The 26,602-nt window shown below is 46.5% G+C and overlaps 1 protein-coding gene across 8 annotated transcripts; it reads left to right on the plus strand.

Moving 5' to 3' along the window:
- Positions 1-26,319, plus strand: LOC120831831 (uncharacterized). 8 transcript variants are annotated; one of them, XM_040197601.2, is made up of 5 exons: positions 1-548; positions 6,055-9,755; positions 11,246-11,275; positions 12,669-12,743; positions 25,401-26,319. In XM_040197601.2, exons 2-5 carry the CDS (start codon positions 6,811-6,813, stop codon positions 25,597-25,599), a joined length of 3,249 nt encoding a protein of 1,082 aa, XP_040053535.2. In that variant the 5' UTR covers positions 1-548; positions 6,055-6,810; the 3' UTR covers positions 25,600-26,319. The 8 variants fall into 8 exon arrangements, with proteins under 8 accessions (XP_040053535.2, XP_040053531.2, XP_040053538.2 ...); XM_040197597.2 differs by having other exon boundaries at positions 1-365; XM_040197604.2 differs by having other exon boundaries at positions 1-365; positions 12,672-12,743.
- The last annotated feature ends 283 nt before the right edge of the window (positions 26,320-26,602 follow it).

Here is a 26,602-nt window from a genome sequence, read left to right on the forward strand (position 1 = left end):
CACACACACACACACACACACGGATGCGGGCGGGCTTGCATGGCGACACGGAGGAGGAGGTCACGATGGAGAGACGCAGGGAAGAAGGGGGAGAGAGGAAGAGGGAGCGAGGCAGGGGGAACTGACGAGAGGAGCATCCGAGAGCGCAAACTGCCTGTTTGCTCACTCTTGCCTTCTTGCTCCCCCTCCTGTCCGCTCACTTCCACTCACGGCGCGGCGCGCACGCACGCTCAGTCGGCGAGGCGCGCAGGCACAGCGGAGCGCACGGGATAAACAGGCTCCCACGTGAAAGGCACGCGTCCACAGAGCGAGAGCAGAGTGAGATAGAAGAAGGCGCACGGCGCGGCGGAGGACAAGAGACAGAGGTGAGGAGGAGCGGAGAGAGGGCAGACGGAGGAGAGGGAACGGGAGCAAACATGAGCGCCAGAGGGACGGGAGACACGTGAAGGAATAGCAGGGGGAGAGGAGCGAGCGTTTGTGTGTGGGGGGGAAGAGGAGAGACAACACAGAAGGGAATCGCGCGCGCGCGAGAGAGAGAGAGAGATGTGGTATGTGTGACTCAGTTCTGTGTCCTGCACAGCAATCTCCCCATCAGCCCTCAGCATCACCGCAGAGATAACGGGGAGGGGGGGGGGTCTCTTTTTGTTTCGTGGGCGACATTTTTACTTGTTTTTCTGCTGAATTGCACATTGAAAAGAAAGTCAGTGCGCGTGTCTTGGCATGCGCGCACACACGTGCGGGGCATGCATTTTGTGTATGTGTTTGGCAGGTGTGTTTGTGTGTGTGTACTTATAACAGGGTTGTGTTGATGTCCTCGCATCGTGTGCGCGTGTGTTACATTCAGTGAAAGGGAAGAGTGCGTGTGTGCGTGGATACTGGGATTTGCTCCACTGCAGGTGAGTTATTTCCCCGAGATTGTGCAGCTTTACGAGAAGCTTTAAAGAGTGAGGGGCTTAGATTGGTCTGTCGGTGATGTAGCTTCGCAGATCCCAGCAGCGTGCTTTCATTGCATATTTGTCATGAGCACGACTGTGTGTGCGTCCATGTGTGTGAGTGCGCGCAGTGGGGGGTATACACAGAAAGTTTGAGTAGGAGGCACTGAGCGAGGGAATTCCATTTGTATGGATCTGTGTGTGTGTGCGTGTGTCTTTGCACGCTCCAATGCACACTCTTTGTGCATTTCATTTTCAAATAATGTGAGACATTGTTTCAGCGTTTCAATAATCGCAATGTGCTTCAACATTATGCAATGTGCTTTGAATTGCCCTTCATGTGTCTCAATCCACTCATCTCGTAGCAATCTTGCATTGACAAGCATCAGACTAATGCAATTGCACTGTCACGCATGTGCAGCCTCCAATGCACATGCGTGCGCTCGCCACGCACAGGTGCACATTGCACACACGCACACATTTGCGGTGTGAAGGAGACGCTGTGCTGTTGTCACACAAACTCCTGTTCTCTCTCTCTCTCTCTCTCTCACTCCACTATACACTCCCCTTCCCCTTTTATCTTACCTCATCGGTGCGTTTTAAGGGTTCAGCAATCTCCATCTCCCCCCGATTCCACCTGCCAACCGTTTAATCCTTTTCTCACACTGCTCATGAATCTTTTCAGAATTGAATGCTTAAACTTTTACCTTGTCCCCTGCCGTGCTGTGCGAGTCTGTCCGTCCGCCGGACAGGTATTTCGTTTGGGCCGACAGCAGCTTGGCTTCGTGGGTGACGCTGTGTGATGCACTCAGGGGACAGTAGTTTGGACAGCGACTTTGTCCAGCAGAGAGTTGTCCCCCGGGGGGCGGAGGGAGCGGGCTGCGCTACATGGAGCGTGCTTTTAGGGCTCTGGACGTGTCGATAACGTCACTTGTTTTGTTTGGCTGGACTTTGGGATTATTTCATCTCTGAGTCCCCTGTAAGAGAGCATAAAAAAACAACAACTAACTGGCCACGGAAAGAAAACAATGTTTACTTTTCTTTCACAGATACCCAAACAAACTCCTCACATTTGTTCACAGTTGGCTCAGTTTGCTTATCACGATCCTTTGGCCTAGATACAGATTTCATATAAGGATTGTGGCTAAAAGAGGACAGATGGAACAAATCATTCCTTGCAGCGTATTCTAGAAGTTTTAAGTAATCCAGGGAGCATTTACGGAGACTGGAACAAGAAGGGCGGCCGCACGTCACTTTAAGTGATGAGCTCCGCAGTGGCTTTGCAAGATGACATTTGTGTTTCCTTCTTATGTGCGTTTGTGTGTGAGGGGAGTTTATCCCTGACATAATTACATCCTGTAGTGTTACTTTCTTGATCACTACAGCATTGAAATGACACAAACCTGCCAACAGCAACAGAGATAGTGTGACCAGAGTGTTAATGTACTCACATCCCAAACGTAAAGCTGTGCATCACAAAAGTTATTGTGTGTTAATTATATACTGATATGTTTCATACTATACTACATTGTGTGCACCAACTTCCCTCAGTCGTTTACGCAGCTTTCATTAGGATTTCATTCTCTGTATTGCTGCCTACCTCGCTGAATATTTCGTCCAATCAAACAGACACAAAATAAATGGTGGGGTGAAAAGGTAAATGAATACCTCTTAGCTAAAACAAGTGTTTTCATGTTCTCTGCAATAATGGATTATTTCCCATCCCCTTGGAGCAATGAAAAATAAGCTGTCAACACCACACTCACACATCATACATTTTTATGTTTTCCGAGCATCATTCTCACTCATTTAGACTCGTGTTTTTTTGGGCACCCGGTGAGTCGCAGCTCGGTTTTGGTCTCCAAACAAACTCCTGAAGGGGAATGTCTGGTGATTTAGCCTCCAAGTCCCCCCCCGCCTCCCCCGAGTCGACCAGCTAGACGCTTCGTCTTGGTATTTGAGAGATTGGTATGCACGTGTTGATAACTTTACTTTTACAAAAGGAAAACCAAAACCCCAGAGCCTCGCAGGCTCTGTGTGTAGGTGAGGGTTGTTTATCGCCGCAGCTCGTGCCCGGTGAAATACGGCTGCTCGTGACGGATTGACTGTAACGGGCAAAGCTGAATGGCAGCGCACTCATCAACAAACAATCCAGCATGAACATGCTGCTGCTACAGTTCCACACAAGTCTCTGACAGGAATAACAATGATTGTGTTCACTGTGTTGCCCCGGGTTTATAATGAATTAAAAATCGTAATTTAATTTGTGTTTGTTTGTGTAATTTAATTTGCTGTTCAGCTTGATCAAACTTAAGATTGCATCAGTCAGAGGCAGCTGCATCAGTAGCGCCGTTTTAGCGATGGAGGAATTTATTTTCTCGTGCAGATCCCGGGCCGGAGATTATTACACCGTTTGCGTGTTGCTTTACTTTGCTTACTTGCTGATTTTTAGATCAATTTCTGTTGAACGTATGCCGTGGTCGTCTCCTACTTCAGCTCTGGTTGCATTTAGATCCGTTTACATACAAATCGTTGTGTCCTCTATGGCGCATCTGCATAAACTAAACATCCCCCGGTTTTGTGCAGCACACAATGCTTACCAGACCAAATGTTTGTGCACAGGCAACCTTCTTCCTGGGTGTGGATTTCTTTAGACAGGGATGCAAACAACACACATTGTCCTGTGAGCACGACTGCGTGGTAAATAAGTGCAAGTATAACTCTTACCCTCTTGCTCTCAGGGCCAATAACTGATCATATAGCTTTTCTTAGTTCCTCTCCGGTTCCCCCTTAAATGCCCTGACACGCTGATGCTCCTGATTTACCACTTCACTGAACCCTAACCATGACATTTCCTCCGCTGCCAGGGGTTGTTCCCTCCTGCTTCCCCCTACCTCCGCCTGTCTGCGTCCCTCCGCCTCTTCTCCCTCCTTATTCAGATTCCTGCTCCTCTCAGTTTGCTATATGTCTCATAGCATCTCTAAATATAACCAGGCGCGTCTACCTCCTCTCCTTCCTCTTCCTCTCTGTGCCTCCTCTTTCCTCAGTCCTGTATGACAAATTTGAGCGTCCGATCCGACACGCCTTTACGTAACAATTCAATCCGCAGCACCTTTTACCAGCACAGTAAGACCCACAGGTGTGTTTTTGGCATTCTCAACGTCCCTGAAAGAATTCAATTATCATTCCGTCTGCGCAAGCAGTTAGATTTTTTTTTCAGCGCGGCTTTGCATGGGGAGGTCAGATTTGACCTCAGCATTATCATCACAGACACACACATGGAAGCCTACATAGCCACAGGAAAACCTTCTCCAAGAGGCAGGCAGCGCGACGAGCGTGGTAAATCCTAAATAATAACCCAAAAGAGTTATGACCCTCGCTGGCATTATGCCGTCGCACACCTTCCTCCGCCTGCCTGGTGATTTATCTCTCGTCCAGCCAATATAGCTCAACATGAAAATGTCACATGTGGTAAAGAGCCGGCCTGAGCCACGGGAGTGAGCTTGTGCAGCATTAAGAGGGGCTGGATTCATTAAAGTGTCGGCGTAAATTTTGATCCGAAGGTAGTTTGCAGCCCGAGAGGCGGGAGCAGCGGCGAGGAGGGGATGTAGAGGGAAAAGAAAGAAGGAGCGATGGTGGGATCAGGATGACAGCCCATAGAATAAGGTAATGGTTCCGCGACTGATGGAGGAAACTCAAAGGAAAATCTGTCAGGGCGAATGTTTAAAGCAGAGTGCTTTTTACGAGAAATCGGTAGCAAGACCGATGGCCGGAATGAAATGGGACTCTTTCAAAGTGCAAATGTGATTTCACCCAGGAAAAGAATCTCAAGGTCAAACAGACAGTGAAGATCGATTACATGCAAGGATACAGTACAAGCTTTTGTTTTTCCCAGGATTCAGTCCCCCTCGGCTTAGTCTCCACGTCTTCTGTGTGAAACAAGCGCTGCTCATCTGTCTACACTGCTGTGATAGAAAATGGAATGGAAAGAAATCCTGAGGTTTGTCTCTATACCCATTAATATGTCTGCTGTTTTATTGTTAATACCCCCCCCCTCCACCCCAAGGCTCTGTCAGCAGTGACTTTAATGACAATTAATCCTAATAATCATGTTTTTAACGGCGTTGGCGAGGGGGCGCGGCTGTGACAAAGATCCTGCTCTTTAGAGCCGGAGAAAGAAAGAAGGGAAAGAGTAGAAAAACGGTGGACGTAAATAAAAGTGGCAGCCCCTCGGGTATCTCTCTCCCTAAATAACCTGGGAGCTGTGAAGGAGTCACTAATTACCCCTCCCACAGAAGAGAGGGGAACAAAGCAACGGCCACACTGGCATGCAGAATAAGCCCGGGCCTGTCAGTGTCGGAGGCGATCACGGGGAGATAACAAGGCGCAGATCCATGGATTGTGTAAAGCAAACGACAGCATCACGCCCGACTGCTAGTGGCAGACAGGAAGTGGAAGTGATGTATATATAAATATAAATATATATTTATATGCACACTCATGTCAAGGACGTAGATCTTCAAAAACGGGCCGTAGAATCGGCGCGACAAGAACATACGACCGAATACAGCGGGGCAGAGAGGCTGTCACGCAGTGACCAGATGAATCAGAGAGGATGTCACCATGGCCGATCATCAAGGACGTGCAACAGGGCCACAGACTGTTTAACATGGAGGAAAAGAGAAATCTGTACGACACACACGCATATGCAACAGTCAGGCCGTGCGCCCCGAGAGCCGGAATAATAGACAGACGTTTGATATCGCGAAAGAGATTTGCAGAGGGAGGAATATCTACAGTACAGGTATCCCTTCCGCCAGTGTGAATAGGCCTTAATTACAATCTCTTCTCCCTTGTTCTCTGCGGATGGGCTGCTGGTGCTGATCATATATCCTGTGTTTTTTATGCCACCTACATCCTTTCATTACTTTTACTGAATTGAACGTCGTCTTTTTCCATTCCGTGTTGACCCACGTCTCATGCATTTTTAAAATAGCTGCCTATCTAATATCTCCTTCATTATCCCAAAGCCCATCGCGTTTCAATGGAAATGCAATAATATGGAAGCAATTACAATCTCTTACTTCTTGTATTTCTCTCTTTGTCTCCCCGCTCTTTTCAGGAATTCAACGCCATCTTCGGCCACGAGAGAATGAGTCACCGAGAGAAGAGCTGCAAAAGGAAAAGAGTCCTAAAATCAAAAGGGAAGAAAGGAGAGCAAAATTATTATTTTTGAAATAGAGAGGCCATTATGTGGAAGTACGCAGGCCCATCCCATACTTTGGTCATCCAACCTCCTGAGGGCCCAGAGGACAAAGGAAGTAGAGAAGGAGTGTCTGCCAAGAAGACCGGCCAACATGATGCAGACAGAAAGGATGCACAGGCGGCCTTCTCTCCCTCCCTGCTTGTTTTCCGGTAACCTCCCCAACCTCATCAAGTTCGTCTCACTGGAAAGAGAAATAAAGAGCAGAAGCGCACACATTTAGAAGAAAAATGAGAGTGTGGACATTTCTCATATTTTTATTTTAATGAGTATTTGATGCTGCAGATATTTATTTTTTTATAAAAGGGACAAACGCTAACCCAAATTCATCACAGTGATCTTTACTTAATTTTTAAAAACTGTTGTTTGTTGCAAAGCAAGTCCTCGGAGAATAGATTTGAGATTTGCAGCTGCACACAAACCTAAAAAAAAGAAGAATCTCTGTTCTGTTCTGTGATGCAACTAGAACTTCTATTATACAAATCACCCACTGTTCTAATGATATGAAGCAATGGGGAGATCTCCTTCCTTGTTGAAGTACTGACACAACTAGGCCTTCACATCAAACTGCCCGCAGAGCCTGTGGATGTTGGGGGAGCGAGAGAGGCCGGAGAAATGGTGAGTAAAGAGCCCAACCACCTGCTCGCAGGCCAAACCAACGGCAAGAGCACCTTGGCGGACAAGTTGCCCGGGACGATGACCGTGCGCTCCGTGCTGCTCAATCGGGACTCCCCAGATATCGAGAGCCGCCTCAAGCGCCGCCGCAACCGCACCCACCAGGTCCGCTTCAAGGACCTGGAGGACGGCAGCAGCAGCAGTGGCAACAGCGGGACGGGGGAAAACAACAGCCATCAGAGGCCGGCCGCGGATTGCGACAGCCCGCATCCTCTCCGCAAACACGGCAGCAGGTCCCCCAAGCCGTGGGCCGACAGGGATGGCCCGCGGACTCAGAGCCTACCTGGCTTGACCTCCGTGGTGGGGGCTGTGCGCGGGGACATGGCGAGTACCATCGAGGTCGTTGCTGCTTTCTTAGCCAGGGCCCCTCCCCATCCATTGACTCCGGGTCCCACGCGCCGGTGCTGGGCGCCGCCACAGGCCAACTCCTTGACCTTGCCAATGACGCGCAGGCCCAGTACGAGCACCAGCACAGCCATCCAAACCTCCCCATGCCTGAAAAAGCCCCAGCCCCTCCCTTCCACCCACACACGCAGCCACAGCCTCGGGGACTCGGTGGGCATGGATGGGGATGACGAACATGACTCTCCGGATGAGTACCTTTCGCACAACCATCTGCCGGTGCCCGGATCCAAGGACCAGAACGGTCCTCCGGCGCCCGGGGATCGAGCTGTGGTGGAACGCAGGTCTAAAACCTTCAGGACTGACGTTAAATCAGCTGTTAGCGTGGTGAAAAACTCTCGGCACAGTTGCCCCCCCTCAGTGCTTCACAACACTGAGCCCTTTCCCTGTTCGTCCGTTCCATCCTGCCGGGATGGCCCCAAGCGCCAGGCGAGCAGCACCCCATCGGCGGTCAGGAGGAGAAAGCGACTGAGCAGGACAGCAAGTGATCCTGGAAAGGAAGTGCTCTACTGCACCACCCCCACTCAAACTGAAAGGCACAGTCCGTCCCCGCCACCCGCAGAAGCCAAACTCTGCACCACTCAAATTCAAACGGAGAGCTCCTCCCCGTCTGAAAACTCAAAGTACTGCACCGCCCAAAGTCAAACCGATAGTCAACATAAATCTCCACCTTTGAGTGAAAAACAATGCGCGACTCAAATCCCAATCACCGACTCATGTCCGACGCTATCTCCAAATGCTGAAAAGTGCACCACTCACATGCAAACAGACTCGCCATGTGAAGCTCCTCCAAATCATGATCCCTGCACCACCCAGACGCGAACGTGTAGCCCGTGTGCTTCCCCGCCTCCGACTACGTCACTGAGCTCCGTGCAAATACAATCTGAGAGTCCCGTGTCCCCGTCTGCGAGTAGAGATCCTCCCGCCACCCACATAACTACTGTGCCTTACTGTACCTCTCCCCCACCTGCAAGTGCACCGACACAGACCCCTGAACCCTGCGCTACACCACTTTGCCCCTCTCCCGCCAAGCCAGCTTGCATCTCCCCACCTCCACCCGTACCACCGCCCACTGCTGCGACTCCCGTTGTCCAACACCCGATCCCATATTATACTGTTGTTTCACCGCCGACCACCCCCAGCACAGTCTGCTCCAGTCCTCCCCCAACTGCACCATCGTGCCCCAGTCCAAACTGCTCCTCCCCTATCTCAAGCGTAGTGTCATCGGCTCCCCTAACCTGCTCCACCCCTACCCCAACCGTAACCCCCATTATAAATCCTGTCGACCCCATCAGACATCCAACCACTGCCCCGAGCGTCACACACGAGCAGCCACACGGTGCATCCAACGTCAAACCATGTGCATTTGTAACTCAAACTGCCCTGTCATGCACCTCCATATCATATTACTCTACCACACATTCGGTTAATCCCCGCGCCCCTCACTCGAACTCCACTCCACCTTCTTACGCCACGCTCATACAAACTGTGTCTCATTGCAACATTCCATGTCAAGCTCTGCAAAATACCTCCTCTGCCAACACAGGCGTAGCCCCCTACTCCTCCCCAGTCCCCAAATTAAAATCTTGCACTTCTCCGCCACCACTCGTGAAAACATACGCGTCCACTCTTCCCAACGCACAAACGTGCGCGACACCAACTAAAGCCGTTCCCCTCTATTCTTCCACATTTCGCGCTGCCCCGCCTTACACGCCCCCCTCTCAGGCGCCCCATAACGCTCAGGATAAGAGGGGGATTCGACTTCCACCTCCACCCCCGCTGCCCCCACCTTACACGCCGCGCAAAAAAGAAGGCGATCCGCCGGGTCGTGCGATCCGAACGCCCATGCTCAGGGCAGACGGCAAGGCCGGCAAGAGAGACAAAGACGGGGACAAGGGGAAAAAGGAGGACGTAAAATGTACAGACTCTCCCAAGCTCTGTGAGAGAGCCAGCTCTCTGAAGCACAGAGCTCAAACTCCGCCAGTTGCTGCGATGAAGGGAGAGAAGCAGTCCTCCTCCTCCTCCTCCTCCTCCCCTGCCAAGGCCTGTTTTAAGTCCAGCTGTCTCAGCTCAGCCCAGGCTCAGCTTGGGGCTCTACACAAAATGCTCTGCTCAGGACCCAACGCCAGGCCCGGCACCCCCAACAGCCAACACCCTCCAAACCAGCCGAGTGGCTCGGGAGCCAGGGGCTGCTCCGCCTCCGGGGAGCGGCCTGCCGCTGGGCCCCTGACTGCCACCCAGGCGGACACACTGAGACAGGTCCAGGAAATTCTGGGAGGGTTGGTGTCAGGCGCCAGGTGTAAACTGGATCCAGCCAAGGTGACAGAAAAGCTCCTGGGTCCCAACGGACCCCTGCACGATATCCGTAACTTGCAGACTCAGCTCCAGAGCCTGGAGGGGGTCCTGGAGACCAGCCAGAACACCATCAAGGTCCTCCTGGATGTCATTCAAGACCTTGAGAAGAAGGAGGCAGAAAGAGACGGGTGAGGCAATATTTCATTTGGGTTTACTTTGAATGAACTAAAAAGGAAATGCTTGCATACTGATGCCAAACTACAGATCTTCTTTATTCAACCGTTTTTTGAGCTCAATCAGACCTTTTGTCAAGTCATAAAACCCGATAACATTATAACCCTCTATAACTAACCCTCTTATCACTATAAGATCATAAACACCCTTTAGCATCACTAAAGGCATTTCCCTTTTGCATTTACTCAGCCCTCCAATGACCACATGCAGACAGAGCACATAACCCATCGACACACTGGAGTGCCAAGAGTTCATATAAGAGTACATATTAATAGTAGATTATTTTGTGACGTGAATTCTAATTTTACCTTGATTAAAGACATATTAATAGTAGATTATTTTGTGACGTTAATTCTAATTTTAATTCTAATTTTACCTTGATTAAAGATAAATAGTTGCCTCTGTGACTTTTTGCCCTCGGATAAGTCTTTCAATATTTGGGATCTACAACTCAAACAGCCCTTTTTGGATTGTATTTCATTATCTCACCAGTATCTGAAAAAAACAGCCGCACCAACGCAGTCTCTTGTGTTGTTTTGTTGAAGGGATGTTTTGTACGAATAACTGTAGAGTGAAATGTCTTCCAGGGCTCCGTGAATAAAATCTAGGCCCTCAGTGACCATGTTTAAACAATGTAATTGGACAATCAAACAAGAGCAATCTTTGCTGAATCGATCTCAGAACTGTTCTAAATGCAACTGTTCAAAGCGCAGTTTGGTCTGAGGCTTCACACTCGCAAGTGTGTTGACTTTTCCTGGGTCAACTTTCATAATACATTCCACACATCAACGGTTAAAATCTTCAGAATTTCACATCACAGAGTAAATGACCCTGGATCAAAGTATTGTTTTTTGCATCGTCGTGTCCAAGATGCTTTTCAAAGGCAGTGTTAACTGCACTGCAAAATGCTGCATAGCCCGAGGGTTTAAAATGGGGTTGTCTGGGTTTCGATGTTGTGTGAAAGCCCAGGGCCAAAAGAGAAGAGTCCCACACTCAATGTCATGAATGTGAAATGACTGGAAGCCGTAGGCTAATGGAGCTGTAAACCCGGGGCTAACAGGACTCTCAGCTCAGGGCCAAGTCAAATGTAGTGTGAAAAGCCATATGGTAGTCTCTCTCACATTCAGTCTATTATTAACCCTTATTAAATAGACAAACCCTGTTCTATTGCCATGTTATTTACAGATTACTACCAACCTTGTAAAGGCCTAATCTTCCTAAAAGGGGAATTCATAGATAATTTAATAGAATCATCAAACCAGCAATAACTGTTTGTTCTTTTATTCTATTTGGGGGCAGCAGATACAACAACATCAATAACACATAAGGGGATATTGCAAACGTATTAGCAAACAGTTGGTTATTTAGGCTTAAGGAAACAGCATAATAATTCAATAGGAGTCATGTTTACGATTATTTATGTCTAATCTTCCCTCTCTTTTAGCTCTGTTTTTGGTCTCAACCAACTCTTGAGGTAAATATCTGACTCTTTAGCTGCTAAGTGTCATTGACCTTTTGATGAATGAATGGATAAGTAACTTTAAAAAAGGAAAGGAGAGAATAACAAACAGTGGGACTAAGTTCATTTTGAGTGCCTGGTATTTTTGAGACCTGGAAGGTAAATATCAGCATGTTGCCTAAGTGCCTGCTGTTTTATTTCCAGACAGTTAATTTCTCAATTGAGAATTCAGTTCTCTCAACACAAATAAAACAAAAGAGGAGCCGACATTTAATGTGATCATAGCTTTGCACTAAAAGATGCATTATCTCTCCTGGATTGGAGTAGACAAGTGTGTTGTTGTAGGCAGAGTCTTCTTTAAAAAGGGAATATCCATATCCCTGCGGCGATGACCTTCGTTCCCACGCTTTTTCCCACAGAATCAGTGGGAGGCAACTCATCTATTTATACCGAATCCCAGCATTGTTTGCATTAAATACTTGCGGACTGAACACAATGTAAATTTGGTGCGAATGGGATGTGGCAGAAACAGCAAGGTGAGCAACAGACAGAGAAAAGTCAGGAAACCTCTGTATATATCTTTGTATCTTGTCATGCAACCCTCGTTTTCAATGTCAACTCTTGATCTGCTGAAGAATTAATGGCGTGACGGACCGCAAGGGTCAGTTTGGTCTCTCGTTTTGTATTATTCCGCAGCAGCTCTTTCCTCGTGCGTGCATGCAGCAGTGAGGGATAGATGGGAATCAGCACTTGGCTGTCCTCATGTTGGTGGTTTCAGATGCGTCACGCCTGTTACCGTGTAAACCCTTTACTGTTCTCATCAAGTCTTTAATTAATCTGCTTCTGACATTGTAAGCTGCTTAGTAATTTCTCCCGCCTTATCGCACCAAAATAGCACACGATGCGGGGACGAGAGAACTCTTGGATAGGACGAGATAGACGTGGATGGATGTGTGTCTACGGATCCAAAGGAAAAGCTTGACTTATTTTGGAGCAGTGTAATCCAAAACACACTCCTCGCACTAATGCTAAGGATATACTCTGCATACATTTGAACATGTTATTGCATGTGTGTCATAAAGAGAAATAACTGTTTAAGAAGTCAGCGATGGGGCAAAGGGTGATGCATGCAGGCTTGACTTTTACCTCATAAGCATTGTTCTGTGCCTGGAGTGATACAGTGACTCATGGTTTACGTAACAGCTTGAGCCGGATGGAAGGGGTATCGTTCATTAAAAAATGATCAGGGCTGATTTCTGAGAGGATTAGATTGGTGTATTTGCAAAGATGTGTGTGTGTGTGCCAGAAATTTGGTTCAGCAAGGGAAAAGATTGGCTCACACAAACCAATGCATGCAAAACATCCCTTCTTTTTACCCCTGATATGTCATCTTTATGGTTTTCAACAGAAGACATTCATACAGGACCGGACAGGACATTGAGAACTGCGGGACCTGCAGGGACTGCGCCTGCATCATCTATAGGTATGTGGATAGACGTATCCTCTGCATATTTATCGCTTGCTACATGTGGGCACAGAGAGCACAGTGCGTGTCTCTGCGCACAGTTATGTGCATCACGTTGTCATCTCCGATCACGTCAGTTTTGGGATTTCAGTTTTATGGCTCGGTGGGATTGTCGCTCTGCTCTGCGTGACAGAACGGCCGGGTTCAGCACTTTGAGTGCGGCCGTATCACCACTGCAGGTTTGATCGCTTTATACAGTTATTATTTATTAAGACTCATTACACGCACACACACACACACACACTCTCGCTCATTTAATGAGGTGAATATCAACACATATCGGGCAGCGGTGTGCCTGCTTGGTTTCCTCCCTCCTCTGCTCTTCTCATTCTTCTACTCTCCTTATCTCTCATCTACACACACAGACACACACACACACACACACAGCCTGACAAAGTTACTGTGTAATCATTCCGGTCGGAAATTTGAATTGAAATCAATCAATTAACAAACAGGATTTCACACTTTGCAGGAGGGTGAGGAAAAGCGAAAAGAAAATTGTGGATTGCTTTGAAATTGCTTGTAAATGTCAGAATTGCCAAAAAGAAGAAGGGGTTATTAGCAGAGGAGGGAGAGGAGAACGTACTGGTGGGGAGAGAGGAGGGATGACAGTCATTGCACTACAGCAGGACTATCGTTCTGTATCACTGGATTAAACCGTAAACCCTGACACGTTAAATAAGTAACAGGGAATTCTACAAGCATTTTAATTGAGTTTTATGGAACCTTTCTGTAAATGTCAGTGGTGAGTTTGGTTTGGAAACAAATGGTGCATTTGCGAGCTTGTAAACATTGTACATGTAATCCAGATGTTTGCTCCAAATAAACCAAAGTTTTACCCATGTTATGATGAATAGACCTGTTTTCTTCTTCTATCAGACTTTAGTTGTTCCCAGTAAGCATAACGTGATGGCATTTCCCACATGGGATGCTGTTGACATCAAGCTGAAAGTTCACGTTGAACGTGCACATACGTGCACATATGCATTTTAAAATCCAGAGCAATAAAAGTAACTTATAAAAAAATATAAAAAAGATAGGACAGATAAGTATTAAGCTAATATCACATTAATATTGTATATATACAATATACAAATAAACAAATTCAAATTATTCAAATTATTTTACTGATCCATATTTTTCTGTTTAAAAAATGTTTACAATATTGGTAAAAGTACAAATCTTACCACAACTTTCTCAGTATTTATGTATATATGACAAAGCAATGAGGAGGCGGCCATCTTGAATTTAATAAACAAGGACTCTCTTCTTCCCGGCTCACTCTGATGATTCTCCAGGTAAATAATGTTATAATATTACAGCATTACTCTGATTATTAAAGCTCTCATTCAAACCCCGTAGAAGCGTTGTATCAAATTGTGTCATAAATCCGAAGCAGCGTAACCCAATTAATGGGCCAAGATTCATCATCAGTCTTTTCAATTGTAAATTGCAGCTGTGAAAAGTGGCGTCCACACACACACCCACACACACCCACACACACACACACACACACACACACACACACACACAACTGATTGCTCTCAGTGATTTGATTGTGCATGTTCACCTACTTACTCGTTTATTATTTAATATTCTGTAGTGCTAATAGGATGTTTTCTGTAGCTACAACACATCCTCGACATTAACCTGGCTGTCAAACAAATTATGTTATTGCTGAAGTTTGAATTACTGTAAAGCACATAAATGATTCAGTCTAATCTGGTTATTTCCAATAAGTCATTTCTAGTGTGTTTGCAAACATCCTCAATCAAAAAAACAGAGACAGAGAAGAAAGACTTTGAGGGATATGAAAGATCTGTGAGAAAAGATCTGACATTTAAAAATTGAGGAAGAGACTGAGCACAGGGAGAAGAAGCCCATGAAGGAAGCGACTCATTCAGAAACCAAATACGGCTTCATCTTGAAAGCTATTAAAGTGAGGGTTTCTGTTCAGGAAGATCTGCATAAAGCAAATACGGAAAGTGTAATATGAGATAGTGAAATATCACACTTTATACATTGCTTCTGAGTCGACAACTCAAGCCGCTGTTTTTATGGTCCGATGAGGACTTATCGCTCCATCTACCTCCCAAGTCGACATGCCTCTTTCATGTGTGACAAGAGGATTTTCCTCCATTAAAATTCGAGGAGATTTTCTTTTCTTTGAGGCTCAATTTGAGTTAAGTCTAAAAGAGAATTTGGCAGCAATGGGGAAGAAGGTGTTGGAGGAGAAAGACGGATTAAGTGAAGCCTGGAATGAGAGTGAGTGATGGAAAAGCCATAAAATCTGACAGGACAGATTCCATCAATTAAAAAGGCTCTTGAAGAAGTCTTAGTCCTCAAATAAAAGCACAGCTCAGCACATCACATGACAGTATCAATCTAGATGAAAAGCCCAGACTGCAATACTGCCCAGAAAAACGTTCACGGAAGAATATCTATCCTAAACCAATATGAAAGAAAACTCCACCCGAGTAAATCTAATGTTGCACAACTGTATTTAAAAGTTGCTTTAATCAACGTTTTCATATTAACAATAGATCAAGCGTGTAGTGTGAAATAAGTCAGTCGTACAGTTGTGATGAACACACAGATATTTTCATCTGACTCTGCAGTTCTCCTCATCGGCTCCGCCACAATAGTTTTGCATCTTTTCCCCTCAACCAACAACTGTCTAAGTTTACTCGCTGCTTATTTTGGCGGTAATAACTCTAGATTTATTCAGGGCTTCCTCTCATCATAGTCAATTTAAATCATGCACAAGGTTGCAATAAAACAAATTAGAACATATGCTATGTTAAATTTGAATGCGCGTTAACATAATAGATTTAATTAAGTGAATGAGACACCAGGAAATGTATTATTGAAAAAATACAGACAAATAAAAGTCTTGCAAAAATAATAATATCAGTACGATGCTACTTTGGCAGATGTGGGCACACACTTGGCTGTGATCTCACGACAGCTTACGTAGAAATGCTAATGACAGTTTAAGCGCACAAATGTGAATTCTAGTGGCATTTCGTACCCAACCAAGACTTATATAATAAACGCTTCATTTGTTCTGATTTTTAAGGGGCCTCACATTCCACGGAGAACATTAGTCATGATGTTATTTATCCGGCACCGGTGGCCCATTAGCCGCGCGTCAACACGTGAGTGTGTGCTGCGTGCGGGAGTGTGTTAATTAGGCGGTGGAGTTGTGTTTTTTTTCTTTCCTGCTAATGACGAATGCGCCGCGTGGAACAAAGCACGGAGGTCTAACAAGGGGTCTGTTGTGCTTAATCCCAGAGGGGTTTGCGGAGACGGCAGCCTAATCAGATCTGCACTCCGCCGCTTTATCTCCGCCGCCGCTCTGTCTGTTTGCTCGATCTCGCCGGAGGAACTCGAGGGGTCTGCCACTCCGAGATGGATTAACGGCCTTTTTCCGTTAAACTATGAGTCCACAGTTTTGCCTTTTTTTTTTTTTTTTTTTTCCTCCAACCCAATCCGTCATCGCCTCGGTTGAACAGCGGATCGCTGAGGAAGCCGTCTGGCTCTTTATTCGCTGCTGGTTGACTGCTGGTGTCCGCGGGGAGGCCACTCGTGTTTGTTTGATATCTGCAAACGTGGCCTCGTTTCACACTCTATGTCGCGTTTTCTCCCATCCTGCCCGTTCACAGTCTGTGGTGACTCTTTTAAGCGTCACATTTTCCAATGAATGCCTCTTCGCGTCAGGGCTGCGCATCATGTGGATGCCAGGCGCAGTTTTGACGCCGCGGGTGGAGGATTCCTCCGTCGAGAGTCTCTCTTGGGGCTCGTGGGGCGGAGGCCGCGGAGGCCGATCCGTCGGGACGGCTTGGGAGGAACGTTTTGTGACAGCGCCCCACAGAAACAACTCGTCACTCGCCATCCTTTCGCCACACACCCACCATGATTCAGCGCTTCGTGACACACATCTCCACCGACGCGACATCGCATGATGGGACCTGATACTGGCGCGCCGTCCTTCCATTGACAATGGACCAGAGAGGGAGTCGGTGGAGCACGAGAGGCACCGGGGAGAGAAATTGGTTTGAGTTTGGGTGCATTTCGATACCTCCAACTTTTTCCCTCCCTGTGCATCTCTCGTTCCACTCTTGCCTTTTTTATTTTTTCATTTTTAACAAACGCCTAACTGCGGTGTGCGGTGAAATATTCATCGACATTAAAAATGAATCAAAGCGGCTTTAAAAGATTTTAAAAAGTAATAGTAGTGTTTAAAGGAGACCTGGAGACCTCTCACTGTTGGCTCCGTGTGGGTACCGGAGGGCTGCCAGACACGATCGTCTGATGCATCCCAATAAGGGACCAGCGATGCATGACTCGCATTGTCAAGCAGGCGGTATAGTTTAACCTGTGGGGGGGATTGATTGCAACCCAAAAAGATTCTAAACAGTGTCATATTACAAAGGGCAGAACGGACTAAGATCTCATTCACTACTCCTGCCCTCCATAATGTCTTCTTCCCGCTCTCCAGCTTCCTCAGCTTGGGCTCACTTTTCCTTTCACTGCCGTTGATTAACTTTCCCGTGTGGCCTTGAGAGCACAGCGGTCCAATTCAAATACCTTCCGCATGGTCCCAGCACCCGCCCATCGCCACTGAAAGCTCCTCGTTGTCCCGGTTTATCCAGAGAAATTCGGTACTTTACAGATATCAGAAAGAGGCGCCTTTGCCAGTAGATTGTCTATGTCACCTTCTCCGCTCTCTCTCCCCCCTATTCTTCTTCTTCTCTCCGCTTTGAATATAAATACATTTCACACTTAAAAGGGGATGCGGAGAAGTGCAAATGGCAGCCCTGGATTGGGTGGAGGAGCAGGAGGAAAGAGGAGTTAAGGGAGCGTCGGAGAGGAGGAGGAGGAGAGTTTCACTTTCCCCTCCACAAGTGGAAGCCGAGGTGCAGTTCTTTCAGGTGATGTGTGTGTGAGAAGGTTATAGATGAACTTCTCATCTTCACGATAACGAGGATATTTTCTGAAGCTTGCAGGCAGTCATTACACATTGACAATTCTCTGCCATTATCGTGCCAGGCAGTGGGTATAGCGGAGGGAAGCTGATATGAAATAAATGGAGGACTGTGACAGCGTGTTTTGCACGTGTTTGTGTGTACGCTCGTTTGTGGCCCGTTTATATCGGACTAGTGTCGGATGTATCTAAGGGGATGTGCGAGCCCGATTAATGTAATGTCCAATTAATGTTGTCTTTTTGTTAACCGCAACCCCAACTTTCTCAAACTAGAAAGTAGCTCAAATGATTTTGGTTGTGTCTGGTTGCTATGATACGGAACATGCAAGCAAATAAAAATGTTGACTCACGGTAGAGTACTTGATCTGGCCCTTGTTCTGGATGAAGACCAGGCCTGCTTTTGTGGGGGAAATTATATATAATATTTAATTTTCCTCCGTTGTTGAGTTCAACAATTTACAATGTGACAATTGTTTTTTGCGGTGTACATTTCTACAAACCAGGGATTCAACGGCGTCGCCCCGCGAGAGACGTCGCTCGGTACTTAAGTAACGTGGTTGTAACATAAACGTTCACCAAGGAGACGGATGTTCATGTCACTTTGTGTCAGAGAAAGTCCACCGTTTGTGCTTCCAAGACAGAAAATAAATCGCACAAATCTTCGAAACCAAATAACCCCAAACATCAAGTCAATAAGGCACTTAATTGAAGCCCATGGTTAAGTCCCTTTAAGCCAGGCGACGTCAGGACAACTGACAACCGACTGCCGGGCCCCGCTTTGCTTCTCTGTGGTATTTCAAATCACCTGCTTGTCCATATTTGACAGAAAATTGATCCAAACACAAAGAGATTTCCTGCTCGCTGTGTGTCTTAAACCCAAAATACATACAGAGAGAGAAACAGAGTCGCAGGTAAACAAAAAACGATCGTGAGACAACAAGAGGCAGTTTCAGTTTAACTGGATATGAGAGCTTTTTGTTTCTCTAAAGCAAGATTTGTCAGATCCTTGACTCTGACCTTTGGCTAACGACCCCGTCGGAGCGCTCAGACAGTGTGCGTCTGTGTGTGGGTGTGTGCGCACGCACATGCGCGCCGCTTCCCCCGTGGATGATAATGGATAAGTGGTGTGTGTGTGAGATGTGTAAAGGGCAGGGCAGGCACTTCTTCTGCAGTAATCCATCTTTACTTCAGGGCCGAGCCACGCAGCAACAGGCCCCTCGCGGGGGGAGAGGCAGAAAATACTCTGTGGGCATCGCTCTCATTCTTATGAAGCCACACGGAGGAAATGCTCAGCCGGCGGAAGCACATGAAGAAAACAAGACCTTAGAAAATGAAGGGCGTTCTTTTTTTCCTTTTTTTTTTTTTCAACACAAAATAAAACTCTGTCGCTTCATGCAATGTGTTACTAGCGGCTGCATCCGAGAGCCGTTCACCGGAGATGTGAAAGTGGAACTCTTGTTACGTGTCCGCCGATTTTGTATCCGTCCACCCGGGCGTCTGTTTGTGTGAATAAATGACAGTCGGAGGGTCGGGGTGTGAAACAGAGGGAGAGACACACACCAAGAGAGGAGGGAGAGCAAGAACCCTTGTTCGTGCTTTTTGGCAACAAACACAGAGTGGACCCGGTGCCAAGAGTGAGTGCCAGATGGTGCCCATCACCATAGTGCCGTGCCTTTGAAACGGGGAGGAGAGAGGGAGATCAAGAGTGGCATGTGGAACAGGGAAGCAGTGCCTAATGTGGATGATGTGTCATATAAATACTAATCACGTTAGAATCACACCCACAGCTAAATTAGATCCCTGAAGCTACCCCCCCCCCCCCACCCCCCCCCCACACACACACACACACACACCCCGGCACCCACTCTCAATCTTCTCCCTGCTTTGGCACTGAGCGTATGTCATTACGGGAGATGATTGATGGATGAGATATTAAATGCTAGATGCTAACTCGTTCATTAAAATTGTCTTCTCCTTCTCCGTAGTTCATTTTGAAGAAATCCCTTCGCATGAATACGGAGAGCCCTCAAATCAGTCTGAGCAACGTTTTGTTGCGTGTCAATAGTCAACACGTTGTCGCTCCCTACTAACACTGAATAAACTTCAGTTTCCTCTTAATAAACGCATACAGTCTCTTTTTAAAACAAAAGCTGCAGTCTGAGGTGAAATATTTCAGGATTTGAACTGATTATCCGTAACCAGATCCGGTGACATAGAGGACAAGCATTGAGAATGACTTTGGAGAAATAGCCCCTTCATGTTGGTCATATAGATGCATCAGTACGAGATTAAGATTGTTTAATGTTCAGTTAAAAAGTCCTCACGCTAATTTTAAATACAGACGCTTTTAACGACTCATGTCTCGTCAGGAGCAACAAAATCAAATCAACAAAACCACTATTATTCTGTCTGTCATGTATCTTTGACCAGGGAAAAACAAAAAGGGGATGAATGTTAATCTGCGCCCCAGATTTTCTGCATCTGTGCACATGTCTTCCAACAATCCTCCCCACAGCTCACCTCAGCCTTAAATCCTCATCCCCCCTGAGACGCTATAATCCATTCCACTTCCAGAAGCAAAGAGGTGAAAGAGTATGCAATACCCCTTTACACAAAGAGAGCCTGTTAGTGTGTGTGGGTGTGTGCATTTATGAATGGCTGCAACAATGCACCCTAACTGCTAGTTGTTGTTGTTGTTGTTGTTGTTGTTTTCTTTCTGGTGGCAAACTGCCGCCCTGCTGTCAGACTCTCTCTCTCTCAGATCTCCTCAATAGCCACTCATCCATCAGAGCCTTCCGCTCCAGCAGCCATCACTCAATACGTCGGTGGTGCTGAGGACGGAGCGCTGCCGCGCGCAACCAGCCGTCACCTTTTCCCGTTTAATTCACCTTCGCTGACTCACCGTTCCGCTCAGCTGCCGCGCTAAAATCCAGTCGACTTCTGGACAAATCGCAATTCGCACAAACCGCAGAACGCCTGCAGAACTGCTCTTCAGATGAATGCTCCTTCTTTGCTAAACAGCTTTACCACACGTGATGTATTATCTCCGTAGCGTTGCTGTTATTGTGAGGTTGCTCCATAGACCTTCCACGTGAGATTGAGCAACACTGTGTTCGCGACTCACTTCTGCAGCCTGCAAGTGGAAGTCAAGTTGTTTCAGTGTTACTGTGCAGCTTTCAGAAACCCGTTATCATCACATTTTCTCCCCAGGATTTTCTTTCGTCCCTCAACAGCCCCGCATGACGTATTTATGTTGTCATGGGTCTACATCTCACCCACCACTCTCTCTGTTATGCTACATTTAATAACCAGGTCGCTGGAAGCAGACGCGCTGAGGTGTCAGCAGCGCGCTCGCACAGTGAACTCCCAAAGTAAACCAGTAATGAGTGTGAGTTCACACTCAACAGCTTCCCCCCCCCCCACTGAGAGCAGATCCTGTGTGCTCATGACTGCCGGCCGCCTCGCAGTGCAAACTAGTCGCATTCATACACTTTGTGCAGCATCTTCCCGACAGAGTAAACAAAAGCACTGAAAGTTAGACCACAGTTCAGGGCACAGATCGGTCCACCTCGCCTTTTATTTCCTCACCTCGCTTGCTCTTTATTTAAGAAGCAGTTTGATGCAAAGTGCTTTCTCTGTGCTTAAATCTTTCAGCTTTCTTTGTCTGGTTTCTTCAATAAACAACATTTACAATGTTATTTATGCGCAGGGAGAGAATTGAGAACAAGGTGAGTCGGCACTCTCTCAGATGGTAATGGCTGGGCTGTTGATTTTTTGAAAAACAAAGCTCTGAGGGAAGTGCCAGAGGTCGCTAATAAGGTCACATTAGTCAAATCTATGTGGGTAATTGCTAGAAAAATGTAAATATAATTCATTCAATATAACAAAATGGAAAAAGATGAAGTAAGTGGAGGGAGAGAGAAACATTAACATCATACAAGGTTATTTAATATCATCCACAACAGCTTTCCCTTTTTCTTTTTTATAACTCGCTGCCAAGCACTTCAGCACTTAGTTATAAAAGCAAATGTATTGACCTTGAAAATCCCAGCAAATAGTTACAATAACAATAAATTGTTCTGTTTTATGCTGAGAGGCGTTTTCTTGTAATCTGATCCGATATGCATTCAAGCTTTTAGCATTCTCTGATTAACATAAATTATATTGCATAGTCAAACCCTGCGCGGATGGCATAAATCATCTAATGTCGTGTCCCTGAGGTATTAGTCATGTTCGCAGTTTCACGGCCTTTCTTTTCTTGCTCAGTCACCCAATCTCCTCCCAGCGATACACACTGAAGTAATGAATTGCCTCAGTGTTCAGACATCAATTCCCATTGGTTCTTGCCTCCGTCCATCTTGTTAGTGAAGCAGCCTGTGTGTCTTTAGAAAATGCCACATTACTGATTTCAGGCTCGGGACGAAAAAGATTAAGATAATCTGACTACAACAAAACTGTCAATGATGCGTCCTGAGTTTAGAGCAACTTTTTCTTTTTTCTCTCCCCGGGAGGTTATTTGTTGTTATTGAGTGAAATTAAAGAAGGATCAAAATTCACATTGTCTAATACATCGGGGTACCGCCTGTCTCATGACTCGTAATGTGTGTGTGTGTGTGTGTGTGTGTGTGTGTGTGTGTGTGTGTGTGTGTGTGTGTGTGTGTGTGTGTGTGTGTGTGTGTGTGTGTTACGGTGGATAGTGTCTTTGCACGCGCGCACATTTGTCTGTTACATTGTGTGTTGGCGAGTTTGTGGGGGCCAGATGAACAGCGCTCTCTACACAGACTCACTGCTCATGTAATTGCTGCTGAAATGAAATGTTCTCTGGATATTTCTTTCAAGAATAGTCAGCCTAGAGGAGAGAAAATTGCAAAGATATCTGGAGTTGATTGCCTTTGATATAAATATATATATATATTTGCAGAAAGTCTCTCCTCCACCAAGCACAGAGGAGATGAGAAATGATGATCTGCTGCTGGTGCTGTTGTATGAATGTTTAATAGATGGAAGGATGAAAAAGAGACGAAGCTCTGTTCAACCTCTGCGGTTAGATATATATATATATTTTTTTTTTAAACAGTTTTAGAATATTATTTTCAGCTTGTCAAATGTTCAGCCTGTATCCCATCTGACTGCAGCTAACGTCCTCGTTTACAGAAAGTCTAAGTCTCGTGCTCTTTCTTCTATCGAGTGCATGTCCATCTTGTGCAATCAAACCGTTAATACAGCCACGCATACTTTTGTGGTGCCACTAATATAGTTCCCGATATTTCAAATATAACTGCTATCATATTGTTTTAACTCAGCAGTTTTGAATAACCTTGAATCGTAGGTAAAAGGATCTGGTCTAATCTGCTGATTCAATCCCCTCTGGTGATGCGCTGCGTTAGTGCTCTTGGGCAAGGTCGCATCCTCCCAAATTGAATGGTTAAAAAAGATAGTCGATTAATACGGTAATTCTCAAGGGATGTAGTAACGTGCACAAAGTAAGGTCACACAGTGGAAAGATAGTTTACTGACAAATGGTCCACAGCGAGATGTTTTAGCTCGTATTGCAGCCGACGTGTGACTTTGGCGTCACTTCGATCCTCCCAATGAAACGCTGAGCTCATGACACTTGGAGGTGTGACACATACAAATTTCAATTAGTTTTGAAAGCCTTCTTTAAATTACGTCTTCAAATGACCTCATTGAAATATCTGCGATAATGCAAATGATTTTTTGCACCAATTATGAAATAAGCAAACATATCTTACATGAAAAACCTTGAACCCCGTCTTTTCCCCAGGCTAATTTTATTACAAAAAGCGCTGTATGCACGTATTGAGTGCTAACTATACATTCCCTGCCAACGCACACAGGTTCATTTTGTCTGCAACAAACGTGAGCCAGCATCAGAAACCACGATTCTACATGGATGCAGACCAATGGATGGATATCTTCTATAGTAGAACGCAATGTAAAACAACGTGACGATTCTCTCCGACGCCGTGTGTTCCAAACTCTTGACACAACTTCTGAATTGGAGGCCTGCACCTCCTGTAAAACAGCAAACCGCGGGACGCGAGGGCGCCGCCTCGCCTCGGCGGAGGGTGGACGGCTCCCCACAGCGCCACTATGGCGGAGCGCCGCTATTCGTTCTCGCAGAGCGGGGGCCGCTCGGGAGCTCTGCGGGGAGCTGGGCCCTATGGCTGTGTAGATGTGGCGATGGAGGACTTTGTTTTACTCGATTCATGTCAGGGCGTTAGAACAGCACAGAGACCCCATTGCTTACTTTCCTGGTGACTGGCTCTTCATTTTACGCAGCGTTGGAGGTTTGTTTCAAGCTGTGAAGCAGTCCGTGAAGAGGTTCAGTTAAAGTGGCTTTTTTTTTTTCTCAGTTCTAACTGCTGTGAATATTACAGAGGAAAGAAATCCTCTTCACGGCTCTTTGTGCCCACTCACTTTTTTCACTGTTTACGGTCCGTACCCGTTGGCTGCACCGTGCTCCTGTCTGGAGTTTGAGGTTTCGCCGGGTTTGTTTTGTGCATTAGAAAATACCAGAGGGCCTCCGGAGTGAAGCGGTCGAGGGACTGAGGGGGTGGGAGCTCCGTAAAGTCAGTTGGACGTGGACGTGAGAGCCCTCGTCGTCCCTGCCGGAGAACCCCGGGACCGGCTGCCGCCGCTCCTCCTCTCTCCCTCTGCAGCACTCCTCAACCGAGGGAGTCCTTCTCATTCCAGCATCTGTGCCGCGATGAGCAACACCAGCTAACTAGGCCACTGCATAATAAGCAAGAATAGCAGCAATGAAGAAGTGAATACAAAAAGAAGAAAAAAAAGAGGAAAAAGAAGCGGTTCACGGGGGCGAACGCTTACCCAACATGTGACTGCTGACTAAAGTAATCCTCTGAGCAAATGTTGTCTTTATACCTTTATTGCAGATGCAGTCATTTATTATTGCTTACGTTCACCGATAGCTACTGCAGAGGTGCATCGGAGTTCACGTCTCATTTCGCGCTGAAGCCCCTGAGCTGTACTGTCATGTTACTGACGATGCACCTTGCTGACTTTTCGTTTGGTGTTTGTCTCAACTGCAGTCCGGGGATCACTCCTGGCGCTGCAACATTTCCGTAATACTCAGCATTTTAGCTCTTGATTCACTTTGCCAACAGCTCCATTGTTGTCTCCTACGACGGCGGCGGCGGCAAATGGGGGAATCTTTACTGCTCCTCTTTCATGCTTTACCTGCTGGTTCTCACTTGTTTGTTTTTTTGCATTGTGCACGCTTTTGTTATTTTACAATATGTGTGGCTTTTATAGATTTCTTAGAATGACAATGTGAAACAATTTGACAATATCACAGGAGCAGCGAATTATCCCTTGAATGTGTCGCTCCCCTCGGCTTGTAGGGAGCTCAGTAACGGGTTTCAGCTCATTGTTTTTGGCCCCAGCAGGCAGCTTTTTACAGTAAGAAAAGCTCTAAAAAGTTACTGCACACCAGCTGCTCAGTGCCGAAGAGCAGACAGACACAGTTAGCAGCTGATAGCTGGGGAACATAGTGGAGGATTCAGCAGCTAAAGAGGCAGATATTTGTGGAAACGAGAGCCTGTAGGTCTAATCACACATAACTGATGCCTTCTTCCTCTCTCCAGCGTGGAGCACGACTTTCGTCTGCAGGAGGGGCAGGTGGTCCGCACGTGGAAGGTGGGAGACCCTCCTGAGGGCTCGCCACAGACGCCAACCCCCCAGCCCTCCACACCCCACCAACAAGACTCCCCTCAGCCGGTGCGGCCGCCTGCCGCCGCCGCCGCCGCCAGGAAGAACAGGAAGAAATGCTTCTGGTTCCTCTGAGTGCAGGCGGACTGGAGAGAAGGACGTTTTTTTCCATAAACTAACCCGGAAAACGACAAACTATGAAGACATGGAATGAGCCGGCTAATTGAAATAGATGAAATGCCAAGGTGAAACTGTGGGAGGAGAACTGGGTACAGAGGTTGTGGCTGTGCGGCTGTGCAGGAGTCCATGAGAAGGGTTTGACTGGGGCGCACATGTTGTTTCTGCCCTTGAAATGCCTCTTCAGCACTTACAGGTTTAGTACCGGTGCAGGTGGAGTTCAGTCCACAATATGACTCACAGAAGCATTTAGGAGACCTAAAGAGAATATATAGTGTGTGGAACGGGGTAAGGGTCACCGTACAAGAGGCAATACAGCAGAAAGGATATTAATAACACATAAAATGAATAAAGTTTATAGACAAAGAGAGAAAAATACAGAGGATTCATCTTCATTAATGGACTAATGAGGGTCAGAACACCAGCTTTTATATCCAGATACATTTAAAAAGAATTATTATTATGACCTGTATTTAACACTTTTATTATACTGTAATTGACAACACACTACACAATCTACATGTACATACAGCACACACACAAGTGCATAGATAAACAAAAGAAGTGACATATTTACATAAAAGGCGTGTGTAAACGGAGACATCGAGTGAGTTGAGCTACTCTGCTGGGATGCTATATTTCAGATATGGATTACAGCTCTATAAAAGTATTTTACCACAGCCGGTTGTGTGTGTTTTCATTCTAGAGCTCAACACGCGTAAGCAGCATGAAGCACATTTTCTATTTCCCAGAAAATACCTTTATCTCCTGTCTGTTTGAGTGCCTTCCTCTGCAGTAGAAAAAGATACCTCTGCAAAGGTAGTTCTCCAGCGTGCTACCTATCAAAATATCAGCTTCTTCCTTAATCATTATTGGCCGACTCTTTAGTCACCTTTGGAGCAGAGCGATAGGTAAGTTACTGCAATTTATATTCACATTGATTATACACTTCTAACGCCTG

Source organism: Gasterosteus aculeatus, chromosome 14 (assembly GCF_964276395.1).
Source record: "Gasterosteus aculeatus chromosome 14, fGasAcu3.hap1.1, whole genome shotgun sequence".
In the NCBI taxonomy this organism is placed as follows: Eukaryota; Metazoa; Chordata; class Actinopteri; order Perciformes; family Gasterosteidae; genus Gasterosteus; species Gasterosteus aculeatus.

Coding starts and splice junctions, on each gene's coding strand:
- LOC120831831 (XM_040197601.2), top strand. CDS start 6,811: ATGGTGAGTAAAGAGCCCAACCACCTGCTCGCAGGCCAAACCAACGGC. Junction 11,276..12,668: donor GGTCTCAACCAACTCTTGAG/GTAAATATCTGA, acceptor GGTTTTCAACAG/AAGACATTCATACAGGACCG. Junction 12,744..25,400: donor TGCGCCTGCATCATCTATAG/GTATGTGGATAG, acceptor TCCTCTCTCCAG/CGTGGAGCACGACTTTCGTC.